The sequence below is a fragment of the Helianthus annuus genome, chromosome 16, assembly GCF_002127325.2.
Source record: "Helianthus annuus cultivar XRQ/B chromosome 16, HanXRQr2.0-SUNRISE, whole genome shotgun sequence".
Lineage (NCBI taxonomy): Eukaryota > Viridiplantae > Streptophyta > Magnoliopsida > Asterales > Asteraceae > Helianthus > Helianthus annuus.
This window is the reverse complement of record NC_035448.2, coordinates 132,564,809-132,585,469: the sequence shown is the minus strand read 5'-3', so window position 1 is coordinate 132,585,469 and position 20,661 is coordinate 132,564,809. Positions and strand designations below refer to the sequence as shown.

General features: G+C 34.5%; 1 protein-coding gene and 1 long non-coding RNA gene across 3 annotated transcripts; one reads left to right on the top strand and one right to left on the bottom strand.

Moving 5' to 3' along the window:
- Positions 1–6,497: 6,497 nt before the first annotated feature.
- LOC110918224 lies at positions 6,498–15,602 on the top strand. The gene is made up of 2 exons (XR_002581158.2): positions 6,498–6,774; positions 14,534–15,602. It is a non-coding gene; the product is annotated as an uncharacterized LOC110918224 (long non-coding RNA).
- Positions 13,134–18,628, bottom strand: LOC110918223 (homeobox-leucine zipper protein PROTODERMAL FACTOR 2). Of its 2 annotated transcripts, none has more exons than XM_022162561.2 (12): positions 18,327–18,628; positions 17,132–17,392; positions 16,888–17,005; positions 16,557–16,745; positions 16,022–16,462; positions 15,422–15,523; positions 15,135–15,335; positions 14,872–15,046; positions 14,478–14,749; positions 14,030–14,125; positions 13,591–13,958; positions 13,134–13,511 (listed from the first exon to the last, which is right to left on the bottom strand). In XM_022162561.2, exons 2-11 carry the CDS (start codon positions 17,350–17,352, stop codon positions 13,599–13,601), a joined length of 2,175 nt encoding a protein of 724 aa, XP_022018253.1. In that variant the 5' UTR covers positions 17,353–17,392; positions 18,327–18,628; the 3' UTR covers positions 13,134–13,511; positions 13,591–13,598. The 2 variants fall into 2 exon arrangements, with proteins under 2 accessions (XP_022018253.1, XP_022018255.1); XM_022162563.2 differs by lacking the exon at positions 18,327–18,628 and adding an exon at positions 17,529–17,547.
- Positions 18,629–20,661: the final 2,033 nt, after the last annotated feature.

Genomic DNA, 20,661 nt, shown 5'->3' with positions numbered 1-20,661 from the left:
ATCCTTCGAGGTATATGTGTATCCTTCGATAGCTGAATGCTCGATAGATCATCTGTCGAGCAGTCAACATGATCCTTCGGACAGACTTGCTGTGTTTGGGTATAAATACCCATGCAGTGTGTTCACTTGTAGAGATGCACACAGACAGAAAGATAGACACTCGAGAGATAGAGAGCATTCTGTCAAGAACACACACACACTGTTAGAGAGTTTACAAAACAGATTTGTAAACATTGTGCTTGTAACCGAAACTTTCATACGTATTAATACAAGTGGTGTTAATCGGTGAACTTTGTGTGTCTTGTGTTTATGCTTGTTTCTACTCGGTTTGCACTCTAGCTTGGATTCCGCACTCGCTAGTGTGTTTCACATAACAAGGTTAAGGTTTGACCTCATCCTCCGAGGGACCTACACCGGTATCGAATATACCTAGTATGGTACGGTTCGGTACCGGTCGGTACTGGTACGGCACCGGTATTTGAAGGTAAAAACCGGTGAATACCTGTGCAGAACTGGTACCGAAAATACACCGGCTTGGTAAATTTGAGACCGGTACCTATACCCGATACCATTTGCTCATCTCTTAATGATGTTACCATTCTAATCTATTCTAATTCTAATTTTAATTTAAAATTAATTTAAAATTAATTTAAAATTCTAGATGTAAGTTTTGATTTTATTATATATAAATTTAGTAGTTTTGCAAATGGATCTCTTCTTCGCTAGAGTTGGTGTAGAAGCTTCAAAGGAATATAGTACCAGCAAATTCTATAATGTATTAGAATTTGAACATAGACATGTGAGATGTTATAATTATTAAGAATGTTGAAATTTATGAAGAACTCTTATTGAAATCGCATGAATAAAGTAGTAAAATATAAAAAAGTCCCGGTATATGGTTCGGGTAAACGGATATGTGTTAACGGGTAATCAGGCTGGGTATCATCTAATATCATACCTGTCCAATACCCACAAAATTTTTAAAACTTATCCCATATATGTCGGGCTTCAGGTATACCCGTCCCAGATACTTCGGGTTTCGGGTATACCCGCCGGGCCTTTTTTTCCCATCATTAATCATAACGTGAGTTCGTTTTATCCCTAATTATATGGATACCTTATGTGTTTCTATAACTAAACATGCATGTATGAGTATGGAAAAACATTTATAAAATAATTTTGAATTGGACCATAATTAGATTGGCAAGGAACCCAACATATTGTTTTTTTTTTTTTTTTTTTTTTTTTTTTTTTTTTTTTGTCATGGACAAAGATAAAGATATACTTCCTTTGTAAGACGTAGATTAGGATTTCATTTGCATTAGGTTATTTCATGTCATTATTTGATAATCTAGTTATCCAACTTAAAACTATTTGATGCTAATTAATCACTACAACGTTTTTTTAGCTTTAGTATTGGGGTTCATACACAACTATGTTAAGGGTATCTTGTGACCCAAATGAAGAAGCTCTCTACCAAAACGAGAGGATCTCATTGAGCTTTTATTTGGATATGGAGCCTTTATTTATAGAATCAGATATACGATCAACAATTATCATATCTACTAGACCTTTTTGACCTATGAATTTTATCTAATAGGGTCCATTTTTTTCGGTGTTCAAAATTTTCATAACAAAACGTTAAAATTTTTGTGTCGGTCCTCACTCGGGTCAAGTCAGAGCGAGGTTTGAACTAGATTTAAAAAAATAGGAAAAACAAGCTATACAAGGATTGAAAACATGACCTATTGTTGATAGAAAGGGGAATTTACCACTACACTAGCTTTCCTTTCCTTTCTATGTGTCCACATAATTGTAATTATGGGGTTCTTATACAATTTAATATACAAAATCTATTATTTTTTTCAAAAACATTGGGGTACGGCGACCTCGACCCACTCTATATGGGTTCACCCCTGATTGTGGTAATGGGTAATGTTTTAAAATTCGGTTTTTTTATCATACCGGATTAGGCACAAAAATGGTTTAACCGGTTGAACCGGGTTGTGCCGGGCGGTTCAACCGGATTGACTATTTAATTGTATAATTTCATAAATTACAATATTAACTCAAAAAATAATCCAAAATTGGATTAAAATGGAAATCTAGAACGAACGATGGGGTGATGGAAGTCTAGAACAAGTCACGAATGATGGATTGATGAAGCAAGTGTTGAATTTTGATCGATGGAGATAAAATATTAAAAGTTCTTAGGTTAAAGCTAAGAGTAAACATGGATATAGGACGATAAAAAGTAAAATCCTAACCCAAAAACAGACCTAAGACGGTACCGGTATAACGGTTAAAACCGTTATACCGGATTTTACCGGTGGTACAAAGTCTATGCCGTTTCTCCTACTTACCGGGGTGTTTCGGACCGGACTTACATTCGAAAACGGTAATACCGGTATAACCAGCCGGTATTTACCGGTTTTTAAAACATTGGGTTTGAAGCCATTATATTACAGGATCATTAGTTTTTTATGACCAACCATAATTCTCCCTCTTTCGCTCTTTATATATAAACTTTACATGTAACAATGCAAAAGCTACCAATGTATCATGTGTGTGTAAGATAAAGATATAGATGGGGATTTTATTTACATTAAGTTATTACACACCGCTATTTGGCAACCTAAATATCTAACTTAAAACTACATTTTGCAGATTTCTATAAAACTTTTCTAAGCTTTAGTATTGGGATTCATCCAAAACCTTTTTAAGGGATCTTGTGACCCATATGAAAAACTAGTGACTAAAATGACTGAGGTTCTCATTGAGCTTTCCTTTGGAGATGAAGCCTCTAATTATGGAGTCAGAGACACCCGTTGATTATAGGATGCTAGTAAAATAATGTCTAATGCCTGTGTTCACTTTTTGACCCTTTATATACGCCACGTATAGGCTTATACGTAGCGTATATAAATGGTGGTTTTTTTTCTTTTTTACCCTAAACCAATGGCAAATTTTGCCTTTTTGACCATTTATATATGTCGCGTATAGGCCTATACGCAGCGTATATAAAGTGTATATTTTTTTACAAACATTTTTATTCAATATTTATTGTTTTCGTAAACTTTTATAATAAGTAATTTTCTTAAAATGTAAAAAAAAACATTGTTAAGTATTTTATCGTATAGTATAATATAGGTCTCGTATAAGCTTATACATGACCTATAGGGAACCTATACGAAACTTATGCTACACTATATGATACGATACCGAACTATACTATACAATACTATAGGATCTGATACATCCATAGGTATATACGAGGGCTATACGAAACCTATACGAGACATATACTATATGATACGATACTTAACAATTTTTTTATTTATTTATTTGTTAAAGTACTTATTGTAGAACTTTGCTAAAATAATAAATAATGTATAAAAACACTTTAAAAAAAACCCTTTATATACGCCGCATATAGGCCTATATATCAGTTAAACACTAATTTTCATGCAACCCTATACGTAGCTTATATACAACCTAAAGTGTGCCAACAGGCACTTTGGATGTGCCAATAGTTTCAGCCAACAAGAAGTAAAATAATTGGAACTTTTATTATCAGAATGATTGTGAATATTTACAATTGAGAATCCTAAACCTAATTATACATATCCAAGCGCCGCGTCTCTTTGATGAACCATCGTGACTCTTGCTTCTTAATCGATGTGTCTTCTGATGTTGGTGCCTAATCTGATCGGCGTGTCTTTTTGATACGTCGCATCCTTTTACATGCAGGTCATAAAGTTTCCATCTTGTCACTCATTGTCCTTATACAATCTAACTAATCTAAATTCAGCACAAACTTAACTAATTACTAATTACATAGAAACCTCTGGTACTTAGGATGTGAAGGGATTAGATCTTCAATCTGTAGGTAAGTATAGACATACCGCAGCCGTTGGCAATGTTACGTAAGTCATAGTTTTTTTAGTTTTCATACCCTAAGGTCTAGAGTCGTGAAATTGTTTTGATCTTATTTTGCTCGTCTATGGTTCAGATTCTGTAACCTCTTCAAATTTATCTTCATCGTAATCATTCTTGTTTAGGCTCTTGTTAGATACACAGGTCAGAACATGAATCTATTCTTATTAATCACGAACACGTACTCATGATCATGAGCATGTTACCCCTATACTGTCTCTACTACTGATTAATCACGAACACGTACTCATGAGCATGTTACCCCTATACTGTCTGTAGTTGTTCATTCATAGGCCTGAAATTGAAACAATTACAAATCTGAGATTACAGCTTGGTACAGTAAGAAATTTTTTAAATTACTGGTACTAGATTCCACCTCTTTTATCTTAAATTAATTATATTGTAGGACCATATTTAAGTATGTGGAACCATGACATTTTCTGTATGGTTACAGTCGGTATTAAATTCGGTATATCATAATTCTTCAAATTAATATGGTTGGTATTCAATAATTGTACTAAGGTACAAGAAATTAAATAGTTCATGCTTTACCTTGTGTATCACCATTCCAAATTGAAAAACAAAAGAAAATAAATGTCTATGGATTACTACAGCCGTTGTCAATTGGTTATGGAATAAAGTTCCACGTATATCTAGTCCTTTTAATTCATAAAAGTATTATTTGTATAACAACTTTCTCTTATGGAGCTTTATTCCACACAATAATTAATTGTACATAGATTTAGTTCAACAATTGTATGATTTAATTTCAATGCATATACATATTAATTGTACATACTTTTAGTTCAACAATTCTATGATTTAATTTCAATACATATACATAAAAATATTAATTTATTCTTCTAGCTTTACAAATTATGTAATGAGTCTCCAGTCTCCACACTCAATTTCATCCCACTTTACAAATGAAAAAAATATATAACCACTACAAGCGAAATGGCCTTTCACCGATGGTGATTAACTCGTCGGTAAAGTACCAACAAATCAATGGCGGATACTGTCAATACACATTTATATATATATATATATATATATATATATATATATATATATATATATATATATATATATATATATATATATATATATATATATATATATATTATTTTAACAAGTCCACTGACCCGTCGGAAACTTCGGAAAGTTTCTACAAACATTGGTGTTCCATCAGTGGGTGTATTAGGTGTCCTTGTTCGAAATATTGAAATTTAAAGTTTAAAGAGCGCACGGTGAACAAAGGCGGTAGATATAATATGCTATTGGGAATCCACCAACAGAGCTATCATAAGTTTAAATTCCCGATAGAGCTTCACCGATGAATTCTCGTTGACAGACAGTTTACCAACGGAACTTTTTATTGGTAAAAGTCCAATTTTCTTGTAGTGATCTTCAAGCAGCTTATAGAAAATATTACATATCATCGTGACCAAGAAAAAAGTTGTGCAACGATGATGCGACCTTAAGGACCTCTACATTCTTAAGAGGCATCGATCATGAGGCTATCTCTACCATCCAAATATTAGTACGACATAGTCAATCTTGGTCAAACATATTTATACTTCGTCAAACACAAGCAAAAGTTGGTGAAATAGAATCACACATTGATTTATCATATATGTCAATGATAGTAACCATAATTAATCACAATAAAAACTTGGTCAATAACAATCAAATTTGATTGATCATATTGTAGAAATTATTGCTTGATTATATATATGATTGTTTGGATACAATTGTAAATAGAAATGCGACTGGCAAGCATCCCAACACAAGTCCATCGCTAACATGTTTGTTGCAAATGAAATTTGTGATAGACCCGTACAAAATGATAAAAATATTTGGCGAAATGTGCTATGGTCTCAAAAATGTCACAAAATACGACTATCAAAAATCCGTCTCAGGTGCATGACATACGTATCGCTTAAAGATATTGTTGGTGATACACGTTGCAAATTTTGGTGGTAAAAGTAATCAATGAAGAAACTATATATGAACAATCTATCGTACGCAAGTCCATTAAAAGAGTGTTATTTGTGATACTTTTGGTTGCGGTAGCCCTCATGTGTTATGTGAGATTAAGTACAATCATATAGAAGAAGTTATATGGACTTGATTTTGAAAGTAAATACCTATAGACACGCTACTTACAATTAGTTTCTAGTTTTTAAATTGAAAGTTATGTTAGCACTCTTATAAACATGTTCACATTATAATAGTCTCACTAGTGTAACTTAAATGTTACAAATTTCCCGTTGTATGCTATGTTTGCTAGCAGCTTGTTTCATGGTTTATATATTATTCCGCTCCCAAAAAAGAGTAAGCATAGATCAATGTTACTCGGTTTTAAATATCTATGAAATAAATTCACCCTCAAACTGTCATATATATATGTTTGGAAATCTATTTCTATCAGTTTTCCTGGTCAGTATTTACTCAATTCATAGAATTAAAGAACTCTAACCACCCAAGTCAATTAAACAGTTAAGAACCCTAACCACCTTTCTTCAATTTTCTCATCAATATAATAAAAGCAGTATCCAACTACCATCCTCCTCCATTTAACAATTTATATACTTGTCTGACGAAGAATAAGAAGAGTATACAAGGGACAGGATCAGGCTTACAGAGAAGGTGAAAACAAGATATATATATATATATATATATATATATATGTGTGTGTGCAGCAGCACAGGGCAGCAGCAGACGAAGCAGTACGGATAGTTTTAGTCCCTGCAAATTAAGAGTCATCAATGCGTTTCTACCATCCATCACAAGCCCTTCTAAATGCTAAATCCGCATAGAACAAATACAATTAAGGTACACTGATTTCCCCTTGTTGCGCTCTAGGTGAATATCTTTAGTACCTCACCTGTGTTTGTAATCTTACAATCTATTGATTGACACTGCAAACTGAAGTAATTTGTACGTACCATGATCATTTAAACTCTCATATCCTTTTAGGTTTGTAAGTTTAATGGAGGCAGATATGATACGATAAAATAGTATCCACCTTCAACATGCCACTTGTTTGCATAGTTTTATAAACAGTTAGATTGTTTAACAGCATAGCTATACATGGAATAGTACTGAAAGTTCAGGACTTGAAGTTTGAATAGCAGTTTAGTACTGACCCTTTTTTGTACTCGAAATTTGGATCCATCATCGATAGTTGGTCTTAAACGTTAGTATAAACCTCTGCAACCTATTTAGAGGCACTCCATTAGCAAATATGTACTATTTATATATGTGTCTTAGAGTTTATCATGTTGATAGATAAGTTACACTAGTTATCTCTATCTATTTTATCTATAGTTCTTATTTTATTATGAGTAAGTTACTTTTTGAGTCCCTGTGTTTTAGTGGTTTTAACCACTTGAGTCCAAAATAAAAAACACAAGTGTTAAAAAGTTAGACTCAAATGGAGATATGATTGGACTCAAATTAACATATTGTACCTAATCATAAGTAAAACAAGGGAGACGATTGGGAAGAGCTAAGGCCGATAACCAACCAAGATCTGGTGGAAAAGCGACAAAGTGGGATACGAAGGAGAGAAAAAAAGAAGACAATAGCCCTAAGGCTTTGATATCGTGCAAGGACAATGAAAACCCAATGATAATTAATTATCGATTATTTATGGGGTACAACAACGATAACTACAAAAGAAACCTAATCTAGTCGTAACTCCTAAATTATAATAAAAATACTTGCAACAAATATGTATAACAATTGCTAGCTAATATATTTTACCTAATCATTAGGGCTGTGAATTTCTAACACGGCACGAATCAATCTACCATCAAATTCGTAGGTTTGGGTTGTGGGTTCGGGTCAGTTTCAGGTTGAATCCGCGAACTCGTTTAGCTAAACGGGTCAGGTTCGGGTCAACGCGTTCAGGTTGGCGATTTGACCCGTTTAAGTCATTTGTGCTATATTTTATATTTTTATAATATGTTTTATGTCCTCAATTAAATATTGTGTGTATTTTATGCCATATTAAATATTAACTTTAATATATTAATTTGCAAAAAAAATTAAAAAATAAAAAATTCGGGGTCGAACAGGTCGTGTTCAGGTCAACCCACAAATATTCGGGTCGTGATCGGCTTCATTTGTATGATAAGATTTTCGGGTTCGGGTTCGTTTAAAATTTTCGGCCCCGGGTCGGGTTGAAACCGCAAACCCACAAACACGACCAATTTAATACCCTACTAATCATAGTTAATTTAAGAATGCAGAGGCCACAAGAACACATGTCTTTACTTCCAACAAATTTTGACCTAGACCGGACCACTTGGATAGACCTTAAACAATCCTTCCTAAGTATCTTCTAGTTCATCTTTTGACCTTGTACAAGTAAGCGTCCTCGTGTATTATGAACGAAGATCAATTGGGTATACCACAAAGACCAACCATGTAATTTATATATTATACATATTATACGTAACAATTTTCTTCATCTCAGGCCAAAAGTTAATTTCATGCATATATAATTAATGAAAAGTACACGCTTTTAGGCATTTGACAACTAATTATGCTAATTTGTTGTAGTGAAACTTGTAATCCTACACATGATTCAGAAGTATGATTATGTATCACGTCATGTTACTTGATTCAATTCTTTTTAAAGGATTGTGAGTCCACACTGTTTAGTTGTATGACTAGTCGAAGTTCTTTGAGAAGTAAAAAACGATTAACGTAATTAGAATGTCTTTCATAAAAATAGCGTTCTATGCTTCACGCATTATGTGGAGAATGCAGAAATTATGTGGAGAATGCAGAAACATATAAGGTGTCTTGAAGCTAGACTTTCGCTAAAACTTCACCATAGTATAGTGCTCCGATCTCTGTACCGCGGAAACAAATAGTGAATATGTTTTAAAGGAATCCGTAATACAAAGGACTTGGTTTACTTTGAAGTTTTCTTTTCACAATCTTTTCTATTTCTTTTTTCTGTTTCTTCATGTTTCTGGCCTTAGTAATACAACTTATTAGATACCTTTATATTCAATGAAATCAATTAATTTTGTCAGAAACAGTACAAATGTAATTTGAAATTTTTATTCTTCTTATTCAATGAAATCAATCAATTTGTCACAAACTGTACACATGTAATTTGAAATATTTATTCTTCTCAAAAGAAACCACGAGTCTTTAATTGTGGTCGATGGCCTCTTGGTCTAGGGACACAAGGTGTTTGGCTTGCCATAATTCCATAAGTAAGCTAAGATCAATATTCCAGTTAGAAACAGAAACAGTTGGATTACCAAATGCCGCTAGTTTCCAATTTTATATGAACTCTTTGTCGAAAGCGGTCGTTGTCCACCACTTCTTGGCCATTCATGCTTATCCTCAAACCTGGCTATATCCTTGATAACATACACAAGGTTTTATACCAATTCATTCCTCAATCCCAACCAAGGGATTGATAAAGTTTTCCCAATATCACTTATCTTCAACTACTGTTGACCCAATGGACTATCTAAAATGTGGAGTTATTTGAATAGGAGAACCATCATCTTGTTCTTTTCTCATTTTTTCTATTAAATATGCAATTCAAAATTAAACATATCATAACATTTTTCACATTTATGGCAACAACAACTTAGAACACTAATTAGGTGAACACTTATGAATTTGTACAACTTTGGCAATGGATGAACAAGAGTTGGATACTTATTTCAGCTTAGACAAGACAAGAATAGGATACCTTATTTAACTCAAACAAGACAAAAGCAGGATATATATACTTGGTTTAGCTCAGACAAAGACAAGAGCTGGCGTTCCACTCAGAAGTGAAATTTTGAATTTGGTATAAATTTCCACCCACTTTCTAACCACCTTTGCATTTGAAACACATTATTTTGAACCTTAGTTCCATTTTAGACACTTGTTAACTCCTTGTAAAATTCTCTTCAAGGAGAAATCAGACTCGCTAATTGATAATTATCAAAGTGTTAAACCACCATTTCACTAAAATTTTCAACTCCACATGAATGAAGATGGATTGATACATATGATAGGCTAGATGTGGGTTCAATGGTTGAATCTTCCTTTCAACCATCCCTTGTGAAATATGTTTAGTCTCTTAACTATTAGTAGATATGGGGTATGCCCTTGAAATGAACTATCATTTTTGTATATGATAATACAATTCAAACAATCTTACTTGCCTAGTAAACTCCACATGATTGTATCCTAGATGGTCATGAACTTTGGCCCGGTTCTATAAAGTCCCTTAGGAATTATGCTCCCATAACTTTCTGTGAGGTGGTTCGCTTCTCTCTCATAGGTGATTCCATAAAATCATTAGAATAGTAGTATGCTTAATTAGTCTTCATTGACTAGGAGGTATATTACATCATCCCTTATATAGTTAAGATACCTCATGCTGACCTCGCTCAATTTATACAAGTAGGTTGTCCTATCGATCCTAGATCTTGGATCTCCGGTCATCTTGGCTAGGTTTCCTTTCTAATAACTTGTTAATGCACAACCTTTAGTCTTATTTTCCTTGACAACTTGTAACGAAGTTTGTGCTTAAGGATTTTGTTAGCGTATCTACATTATTATCCTTTACTCTAAGGGGGGAGGGGGTGGTGATCACTCATCACTCACAACATCCAATTAAATTTTGCCATGTCATCAACCATTATTCCATCACTCACAACCTTTTTTAGTGACAATGCCCATCACTCACAACACCCAAAAATAAACCCTCACACCCCCTCACATCCAATTATCACAGAATGCCCATCACGCGTGAAATATATCACGGAATCCATGTATCACTCGTTGATTTTGTAGGGTGGCGGTGGTCTGTTTTCATTTTCCACGCGTGGAAAAGTTTATCACGCACGAACAATTGCACCACCCCGCCTCCCCTAAGTAGCCATAAAAAAGTGATTTGACATAAATTATACATTGCATTTTGAATATCTTCATTCAACTCAAAAGTAAGAAATTGGTTCAAGCAAAACCCAGTTGTGTGAGCCAAAATAGTTTTGGTCCAGCATTTTTGTGTGTAGGCTGCGGGCATGCACAAGAATAATTGGTATACCCCCTTGCACGTGTAGTTGTGTGGGTAAAACTCAACGAAAACAATATTATCAAACATTTTAGCTTCTTACTTAAAAGCCTCCTAGGTTTATTTATTACCCTTCTAAGTGCACAACTTTCACCTAGTTTCTAACAACGTTTTGTCTCCTTACCCATTTTTCATTTCAAACACACCACTTTTAGCATCAATATCTCATTCACCTTAGCTACATTTCATACACTTCATAGCGCATTGTGAAACTTCAAGATCACATACTACGCATCCCGACATGGTTTGTTATGTTAGTGTATACCTTAGTTTAGAAAACTTGAATACACAGATAGTCATCTTTGGACACATCAGTTTTCCCTTTGTGGGTGGATGGAAAAACCACAGTGCACCCATTGGTTTACCTCTTAACATGAATAAGTTTGTCTCAGTTATCTCTCTTTCAAGTTCTCTCTTCCCTTTCTTTCGAGTTAATTTTTTGGTATGATGCTGGCCAACTCGTCTAGTTCTAGACATCTCTTCACACAAATTTAGTACCTATATTCATTTAAACATAAAGTCCTATGGTTCAGTCCAAAAGTTCTTTCGGGTGGATAATCTAACTTTGCTAAAATGATTATTATCACCTTTTTCCCATACCAAATTGGATATTATCCTGTCATTGTCAATTGCCTGATCTATCCATTGTATTGTGTGTATCAATTGTGTAATTCTAGATGCTGGATAACTGGTTTTATTTTCATTATTTATATGTAACCCGGTCTCTATTTTCATTTTTTATTTTCCTTTTCCAATTTATCTCACAATCTGATACCAATTGGTCATTGTCAGATCAAATGGAGATCTGCTTAGCCAGGATATTTAACACTAAGTAATGTGGATGAAAGTAGTTTATAAGTGACATACATCAACAGGAGTGAAAAGGGGCAAGGTTTCGTAGACGACATTCCATACATGTTTAATTTAGGCCAACTACTTTAAGAAAAGGATTTTCATAACGCAAATAGTTGTAGCAACCTAACATACTTATGAAAATACAATTCAATCCTTTAAAAATTGAGTTCCAATTAGAAGTTCATTCGAGCTCGATTATTGTTAAAATTAAAGATGCTATAAAAATCTGAATGATAATAAACACCCAATAATGTTAAGAAAGTAGAAAAGCAAGACCACACTTTCCAGAACACATGTATCTATGGCCTTGATCGATAGCATTGGGTCCACGAAGCTAATTTATTATGTTCAACAACCGAATTTGTTGACATGGGTGTGCCACACCCTAGTTATAGCTAGCTTCTAGATAGATCACACAAATTTGGACAGTTTCTTTCATATTGCAATTAGCCCTATTTTAGTCCACATAACAACACACGGTTATAATTACAACCGGATCAAAGAAAGAGGAGTAATCCGATTCACTAGAAGATAAAGTTCAAAAGAAAAGAAGATAATATGAAGGAATTAAAGAGATTTGTTAGATTTTAAATTACTTTTGAACTGATTTATTCATCAGGTTAGGTTTATTTTGTTTTTCTTAATTTTATTCGAGTTGGGTTAATCCTAGATTTAGTAGTGGGTTAATGTAATGTTTCAAGCGTGTAAAGTTATATTAATAATACAGTCACGAAACGGTGAGTCTCCAAATTGGTTTCGCCTGTTCTTCTACTGCATCCTGGGCCAACAAACACTTGTGTCCACTTGTGTCAAACATTTGGCCAGCATTTCAGCCTAAATAATCTAAATGGGTCATAATTGCATGTGCCTTTTTCAGGGTATGAAACATTGTAACGCATGAAATTTTAAGCCACAATCTAGGAGTACATCTGGTATTTAATTAATAGGCCATAACCCCATAAACTTGGACATCTTTGATATCACAAATTATGAAAGATTTGATAATCTTTTGTACTTCAGTTTTAAATTTTTTATATTATATGTGGGTATATAAATCTCATTACAAATTATGCATGTGTAATTTTAGTGACACCTTGCAAATTTTGTGTTTATGCTACAGCAATGGCTTTTATAAGCTTGATCCCGAGTGTGTTGTATGTTTTAGAGATCAGGATATATATGTAGCTTGCAAAGAAATGAATGGATATAAGCATTTGACGCAAAAACAATGAGATGAGATAGAAGTAAAACTGAAATAGAAATTGTTTTGTTAGGATTAAGGTCCTGGAGACTAGAAACCAAATACTACAAAACACAACAATAAATTCTAACAAAATAAACCTTAAAACAAAAGAAAGTTTTGGGAATTATAATTATGACAAGATCTTAATTTACTCCCTCTTCCTTTAATATAGCAAAGTCAATACCCGAACCTACAACCCTTGAAGGACGTTGACCATGCTTTATTGACTCATTTGCTTCAAGATTAAAACAAAGTCATCAAACTTCAAGGGCCGTTATTAGGTGCGTTCTTGACTTCTTCCACTTTGTTTCAGAAGGTGAGTAAACATTGCCTTGCCTAGATGTTGCATTCCCTCTTCCCTTAAGCACTCTGCAATGCACACACGCAACGTTATTAGAACAATGTACAAGATAACCTTCAACAGTAGCTAGATGTTCCCGAAACTTACCTAGTCCGTCATGGAGAACCTACGGCAGCTTTGATCCTTTCAACTGTGCACTTGATAAGACTATTAACTGTTGCTACCGAACCCAATGATAATTTGGCTGTAGGAACTGAATCAACTAAAATTTGGAATGCCACAGTCAGTAATGATCCACCAGTTCCTACTTCCGGAATTCCGCCTTGATATTGTACCGGCCCGTCTGGAAGTATAGCGAAACCAGATGGTAACAAGGCAACATAATCTGGGTCACCTCCACTTAGGACCACATTCATTGCTTGGATATCTACTGGAGCATATATAACATAGGATCCTGTAGAATCACTTGAACTCTCTTGTAATATCAGCATGTTGCTTTGGCTAGAATTTGCACTCTACAATGTTTTCAAGTCAAAGATCAATCAATTTGTTCATAGTCCCAAAACTATACAAATTTAAAACTTACGTTAACACGCAGAAGGGAGACACAGTTTCCTGGGTCAGGGCCATTGGCAATGTGTGCCATTTCTTGAACTAGTCCACCATTTGAAAGAATGTCCCACTGGATATAAACATAAAATTATTAAACTTGTGTTTAAGAGTTCACTATAACAAATTAGCTAAGAGTACATAGTTTTCTTTACATATATAAACACATTAAACTATAGAATTTATCGACCAAATGTGAAATAAATTGAATGTCACAAATTGATCAACATTATCTTTCTTCTGACCTAGTAGTAGTAATATCATTTCCTACAATTATAGACAATAACTTGTTATATTATTTCTCGCCAATATATGCAAACACGTTTCACATGTTTTTAAAGGTGAGTGATAGTCACAAACGTTTACATATTTCCGAAAGCATGAAGAACATAAACGTGTATAGATTTGCATGTTGTGACAGTTACCTCACTCCTTGAGTTCTCATCACGAAGAAACTCAAAAACTCGCTTTGGTTGAACAGGTATCCAGAATGAAGTTGCAGCACTCAGTACTATACCAGGAGGTCTGCCTGGGTCATCCATACTCTTTCGAGTCATAACGCGAACATCATCAGCCCCACTCCCAGACAAAGTTGTCCATGTGTGTGCGGTTGAAGCTCCAACACCGCTGCAAAAGCTCAGAACCATTCTCTCAGCCAGCTTCAACATACTCTTTCTCCCTTCTGGAGTGGTTATTACTGTGAAATGAAACAAACCCTTTGTTAAATAATCATGTATTTATCAAATATATTCGTATTATATGTGTTAATCAGACTACTATTAAGGTAGAAATCCTAACTATTACTTTGTTAATACTTACCTCCAACATCTCCTGAAGGAATATTGTTAGCCATTACGCTTGCAAGCCGTTCACATTGCCTATCTAAAGTTGCCACCCATCGCTTTGCCCCAAACGCCAGACCAGAGTTCACCAGTAACTTATAGATATTGTGAACAGCTCTATCATCAAATTCAACATGTTCAACCCATGTTACCTACAAAACCGAAAAACATGCATGATTGAATACAATTTTCTGATTTAAGAAATCTTACGAAGGTGTAAATCTCTTTCAGGTTTTCTACCTTGGAATATCCATTGGGTTGTTCTTGAATTAAACAACCAGAGGGCCTTCTTCTAGATCTTGAAACTGAAGAAGGGCGCAAATTGTCCAAAGACACATCAACTACAGCCCAAGTACCATCAGCATGTTGTTTACAATACCTAACAAAGTAGTTTTCTCGGGTTGGAACCAGTGGTGAAGGAACTTGAAACTCAGCTGACATCTGATATATTATATATCGATATGTTAAACTTATACATGATCATACAAAACTAGATTTATAGTTATGGTGTACAACTCCTAGCTTACCACTTGAAGAGCACCATTGTAATTGCCAGCAACACCGGTTGAAAGAACTTCCAAGGTCATTGCTCTTGAAACAATGCCAGAAAACACATTTGACCATTGATTCTGAAAAGCCATTGTGGGGTTCAAGTAATCAGATCATAATCAATACAGCAAATCAATAGATCCTACAAATTACTTTTTAGATCAAATTTACACACTTAAAAATTTGAACATTTTTTAACAAGGTATGTGTTTGAAGAATTTTAACATGCGTTGTACATGAAGACTCTAAATAAAACTTGACACTCAAAGTGTACAAAAAATTAAAAACGTGTTCAAGTGTAAAAACTTCATGTTTTAAGCCATTCTTTTTCCAATCTTCATTCATAAATGTACATGTCTTCACATTCTGAAACAAAAACACTTAAATCATGGTACGTATGTGAAAACTTTACAAGTGTGATGTTTCAATAACCTTCATCCAGATGTAAGTTTAAGCTAATTTATATATACACTAAAAAGTGTGAGACAAATTTATTAGTCTTTTGTGTTTGTATAAACCATGACCAAATATTGTATTTGTTGCACAAAAAAGAAAAGGGATATTCTGTAGACATATACCACATCCATTAGAAGTTCAACTAGAGTGATATGATTCATGATGACAACTGCGGATTCTCTTGAAGCCTCAGATTTTAATCCCAACTGTTTTGGACCCATCCCACGAGGAAACATCCTCAAGTACTCATCTTCACTCAAGGTCTCGGATGAGTTTTCCGAGCTTGGAATCCACAAGGGTTCATTAACCTGAGCCATTCTGATTAGCTCCTCCATTGCTGCAACCGCCAGCTCTATTATGATTGGCTTGTCTGCCTCGGTTGGTCCTGACACGGACCGGAGAAGGTCATTTGCCCCAAACATCTCTCCTACCATCCCTTGTTGTGGACTAAAACTAGTAACACCTTGATCAAGTGATCGAGTTGGTCCATGAGGCGACATATTCGGATAATTCAACATTGGCTTGCCAACATACTTTGCAGCGATTCCAGATATCCTATCAATCTTTTGGAAAACAACAAATAAATCAACAATTTCTTAGACATGTTGAATATACTATACTAACAAAAATATATAAAGGATATTGAATTCAACTTACCTCTTCACGTAGCCTTGCATTTTCTATTCTCAATTGTTGTTCATCAAAAGACATCTCTCCAATAGCAGCAGGACCACCACAGTTTGGACAAGTGGCATTGGCAAGGGCTTCTTTGTAACGTATATTTTCGGATCGAAGCTTTTCATTTTCATTCCTCAGTTGTGTATTCTCATGGCGTTCGTGTTGAGCCTAAGCAAGAAAACAATAAAAAACAACTTTAGCATAAAGCTGAGTTTAGTATGTTGTACAATATGCTTGCATAAAACTAAAATTTCCTTAAGAAAAGCCATCTTTTACTGGAAATATAGTTGTAAAATGTAAAATTAATCACCTTCATTTGAGTGCGCTTATTTTGAAACCAAAATTTGACTTGCAATGGTTCCAATGATAATCTTCTGCCAAGTTCCTTTCTTTGCTTATCATCCGGATGTGGGCATTCTTTGAAGAACCTAACAAGAATAAAATAATCAATCAATTTTAACTATCATGCACTAAATGAACCCTTAGAGAAGAGAACCAAAAATAAATAATGTCACAAAAAAGGATATATAGATCATGGCAAGCAAGGAACATACGATTCCATTTCTTGGATTTGATGTTGCGTGTGGCGATGATATCGTTTCTTTTTGTTGGGGCGTTGATTCGGATCTTGATCATCGCCAGAGGGAGCTTCCATGATATCGGTTCCGGATTTGCTCTCATAGTCGTCATCTCTAAGCATATCAAGGTCATCTTCTGGGGTTTTATGGCTCATATCAAAACTATGATGGCTATCAAACATGTTTGGCTGAAACATCTTTCTTCACCTCTTTCTAAAAGGTTTAACTTGATGTTTCCTAAAGAATTATATAAACAACAAAGTAGTGGTTACCAATCCGGCATCAATTAGCAAAAAATCCAAGTAATTAAAGAAAAAAATGAAAAAGAAAATAACAAAATAAACATATAGCACTAGAAATGGAGTTAATGGACCTTGAGAATATGCATAAACAAGTGAAGACTCGAATGAATGTGTTGGAGGTTAACAGATCTATGGTTTTCTGTGAGAAAAAAAGTCAACTTGAAAGCATAAAAAGTTGAAGCCAGTCTCTGTCTAGAAAATAATTTAGTTTCTCTTTTAATTTATCGAAAAGGATCTGCTTGAAATTAATAGAAGGATGTAAAGAAATCATGTCAACCAAGTTCCTCAGATCTCGAACTTATACCACTTTTAATAATTATAATAAATATAGACATGTTATAATGAGCCAGAACTTCATGGATGAAACTAAAATGTATGAAGAACAAATATATTGGATCATTAAACAAGATTCAAACCTTCACTAATAGCGTTTTAAAGCTCAAATCATTACTTGACCAAAAGATTAAAAAAAAACATTTATATGATCATATACAAGAAGACACATGTTTCTGCACATTCACAACCCTAATAACACTTTCTCTCTCCTCACTTTCTATAGTTCCTTGTGAATTTAGGTTTTCTGAACTAAATGACTTATATGACGAGTGAAAAAGGTTTAGTATTGACAAAATCAAACACTTTTGGACACTTTAGCAAATAAAGACATTGTCAAAACACCAAACCATCTCTCTTCCTTTTTACGTAATTCAAAGACCAAATAAGAGAAAATCTTGTTAAAGTCATTCATCTCAAACGTTAATTAAAGAAAAAAGTGACAAGAAAAAAGATGCGTTTTCCATTGAAGTTGAAAGGCCACTAGTAACATGATAATATTAACAAGAATGGGTACATATATACAACAAACTTACTGGTTTTTTTTCTTTCTTTTGAAGAGTCCAGTGTAAAAGAGTGTAAAGGGTCAACGGAAAACCACTTTTGAGGGAGTAAAGAGCGGTTTTCAGACGAGAGTTTGATTGATGATATACCTTTCTTGTGAACAGAATTTAAGTAGAGAGAGATAGAGAGAGGAACAGGTGGGAGAATTGAAGAAGTTGGAGCATGAGAGAGAGGAGTTAATGCGAAGAGTATTGAGAGGATGCAAGTGCATTTATGGAGAATTGAAGTTTTTATTTCTTTCTAGAGAGAGTGAGAGGAGTTAATGCAATCTTGGTGTTCAAACTTTCCATCACACACACATACACTCTTTGTATAATTTAGTATGTGTGAAGAGAGATGAGGTAAATGATATAAGGATTTTAACTACTTCAAATTTCACTGCATATTGAAGTTATTTTATCAAACCAACCCATCCTCATCTCCAGCTACTACCTTTATTATGCATACATGTGTGTATATAATATATTCGATCCTTAATGACTTACATGACAAAGTATATTTAACTTTAGTGAATACAATTTATGATATGGTTTGGTTTGTCCTAGATCGCCTATATGATTGTCTTCTTATCACAATAATCTCCATATATTTGCATGAAGTATAATTAGGATTTATTCAACTAGATTGTTTAATTCAGATAAAGTAAGCATTAATAATAAGTTTTATACCTTTAAAAAAAATTAATAATAAGTTTTATAATGATTTCATCACGTTGGCTTGGTGGATATTAATATTGCCATATTGAATGATATCTACTCCTTGGACTAACATTGACTTCAAACCTAAATTTAGTTTTCTTCTAAAATTTCAATTTTGATGACCTTTTTACAAGTCACAGAAAATCATCACTAAGTGGACATATATGCTTACGACTGTGAAGCTTTCTGATAAGAAAGACTCATGGTTGTGGCATGGTACCGAATCAAAGTTTTTAGTGGCTAGTATTAAAGCGTGGATGTCCTCAACCGATGTGGCTATCACAGCGGCTTTATTTGATTGGTGTATTTGGTTACCTCAGAAGTGCAACATCTTTATGTGGAGTGCGATGCTTGAAAGATTACCGACTAAAACAGCTTTGATCAAGAGAAACATACAAGTGGAAAATAACAAAATAACTTCTGTATTTTTTGTGATGACAGTGACGAGACTGCAGAACACTTATTTACAAGCTGTATTTTTTCGACTAGAGTTTGGCAGGCTATTGCGAAGTGGTGCAGGCTTCCGTTTCTATATGTTTGTGATTTAAAAGACCTTATGAATATATACAAGAACATGCGACTCAACACGGCGAAAAAGGATATGGTGCAAGGTTTGTTGATTATTGGTTGTTGGAGAATCTGGAAGGCTAGAAATGATCGTATTTTCAATAATAAGATCACAAAGATTGACGAGGTCGTTGCGGATGTTAAGACATATGGATACTTGTGGTATAAAAATAGGAATAGAAATAGAACATGTACTTGGGAAGAATGGTGTAACTGTGACATGATTTAAGTTTTTGGCCATCTTGTTCCCCTGCTTGGGGGTTCAAGCGTGTTTGGTTTCTAATGAAGTTTGATTTTCAAAAAAAAAAAAAAAGTGGACATTTATAGAAATCGCCAGTTAATATTATAATATTATGCCAGAATTACAATTGTTGTTTGTATGAAGGTTTAAAATACTGCAAGTTGAAGATATAAATTAATTTTTTTAACACAAAGGAATGACGTGCCAACCATCGTGAGACCGGGCGCTGTGGCCAGTGGCGAAGCTTGACCCGAATGACCGGGAGGTCGAAAACTTATATACCAAAAAAATTCTATAGAACCGGGGGGTCGAAAACGTATATTGTTGGTGCACTTGTGTCTGTACTTTGTCTGTATTCGGTCTGATATAAACGATGTCCTGATTTGTATTGTAAGTTGACCAAGTCAACCATCCTCCGGTTTGACTTGGACAACAGTTGAAAGATGTTCTGATCGAAGGATAGCCTCGAAGGATACACCTGATCCTTCGAGGTGATCGAAAGATATGGTTCGACCATGGTTCGACCATTAGACCTCGAAGGATGATCCTTCGAGGTCCACGCTGATCTTTCGTGTAACATGTGGTCGACAGATGATCCTTCGGACCATCTGTCGAATCCTTCGAGCAGACCTGCTGAGCTGGGTATATATACCCATGCATGTGTTGAGAGTTCGAGAGTTCTGCCATTCCCACACACCCGAGAGATAGAAGCTTAGAGAGCATTCTGCCCAGAACTCACTCACACACTTAGAGAGTTTATAGAACACTTCTGTAAACATTGAGCTTGTAACCGAAACCCTC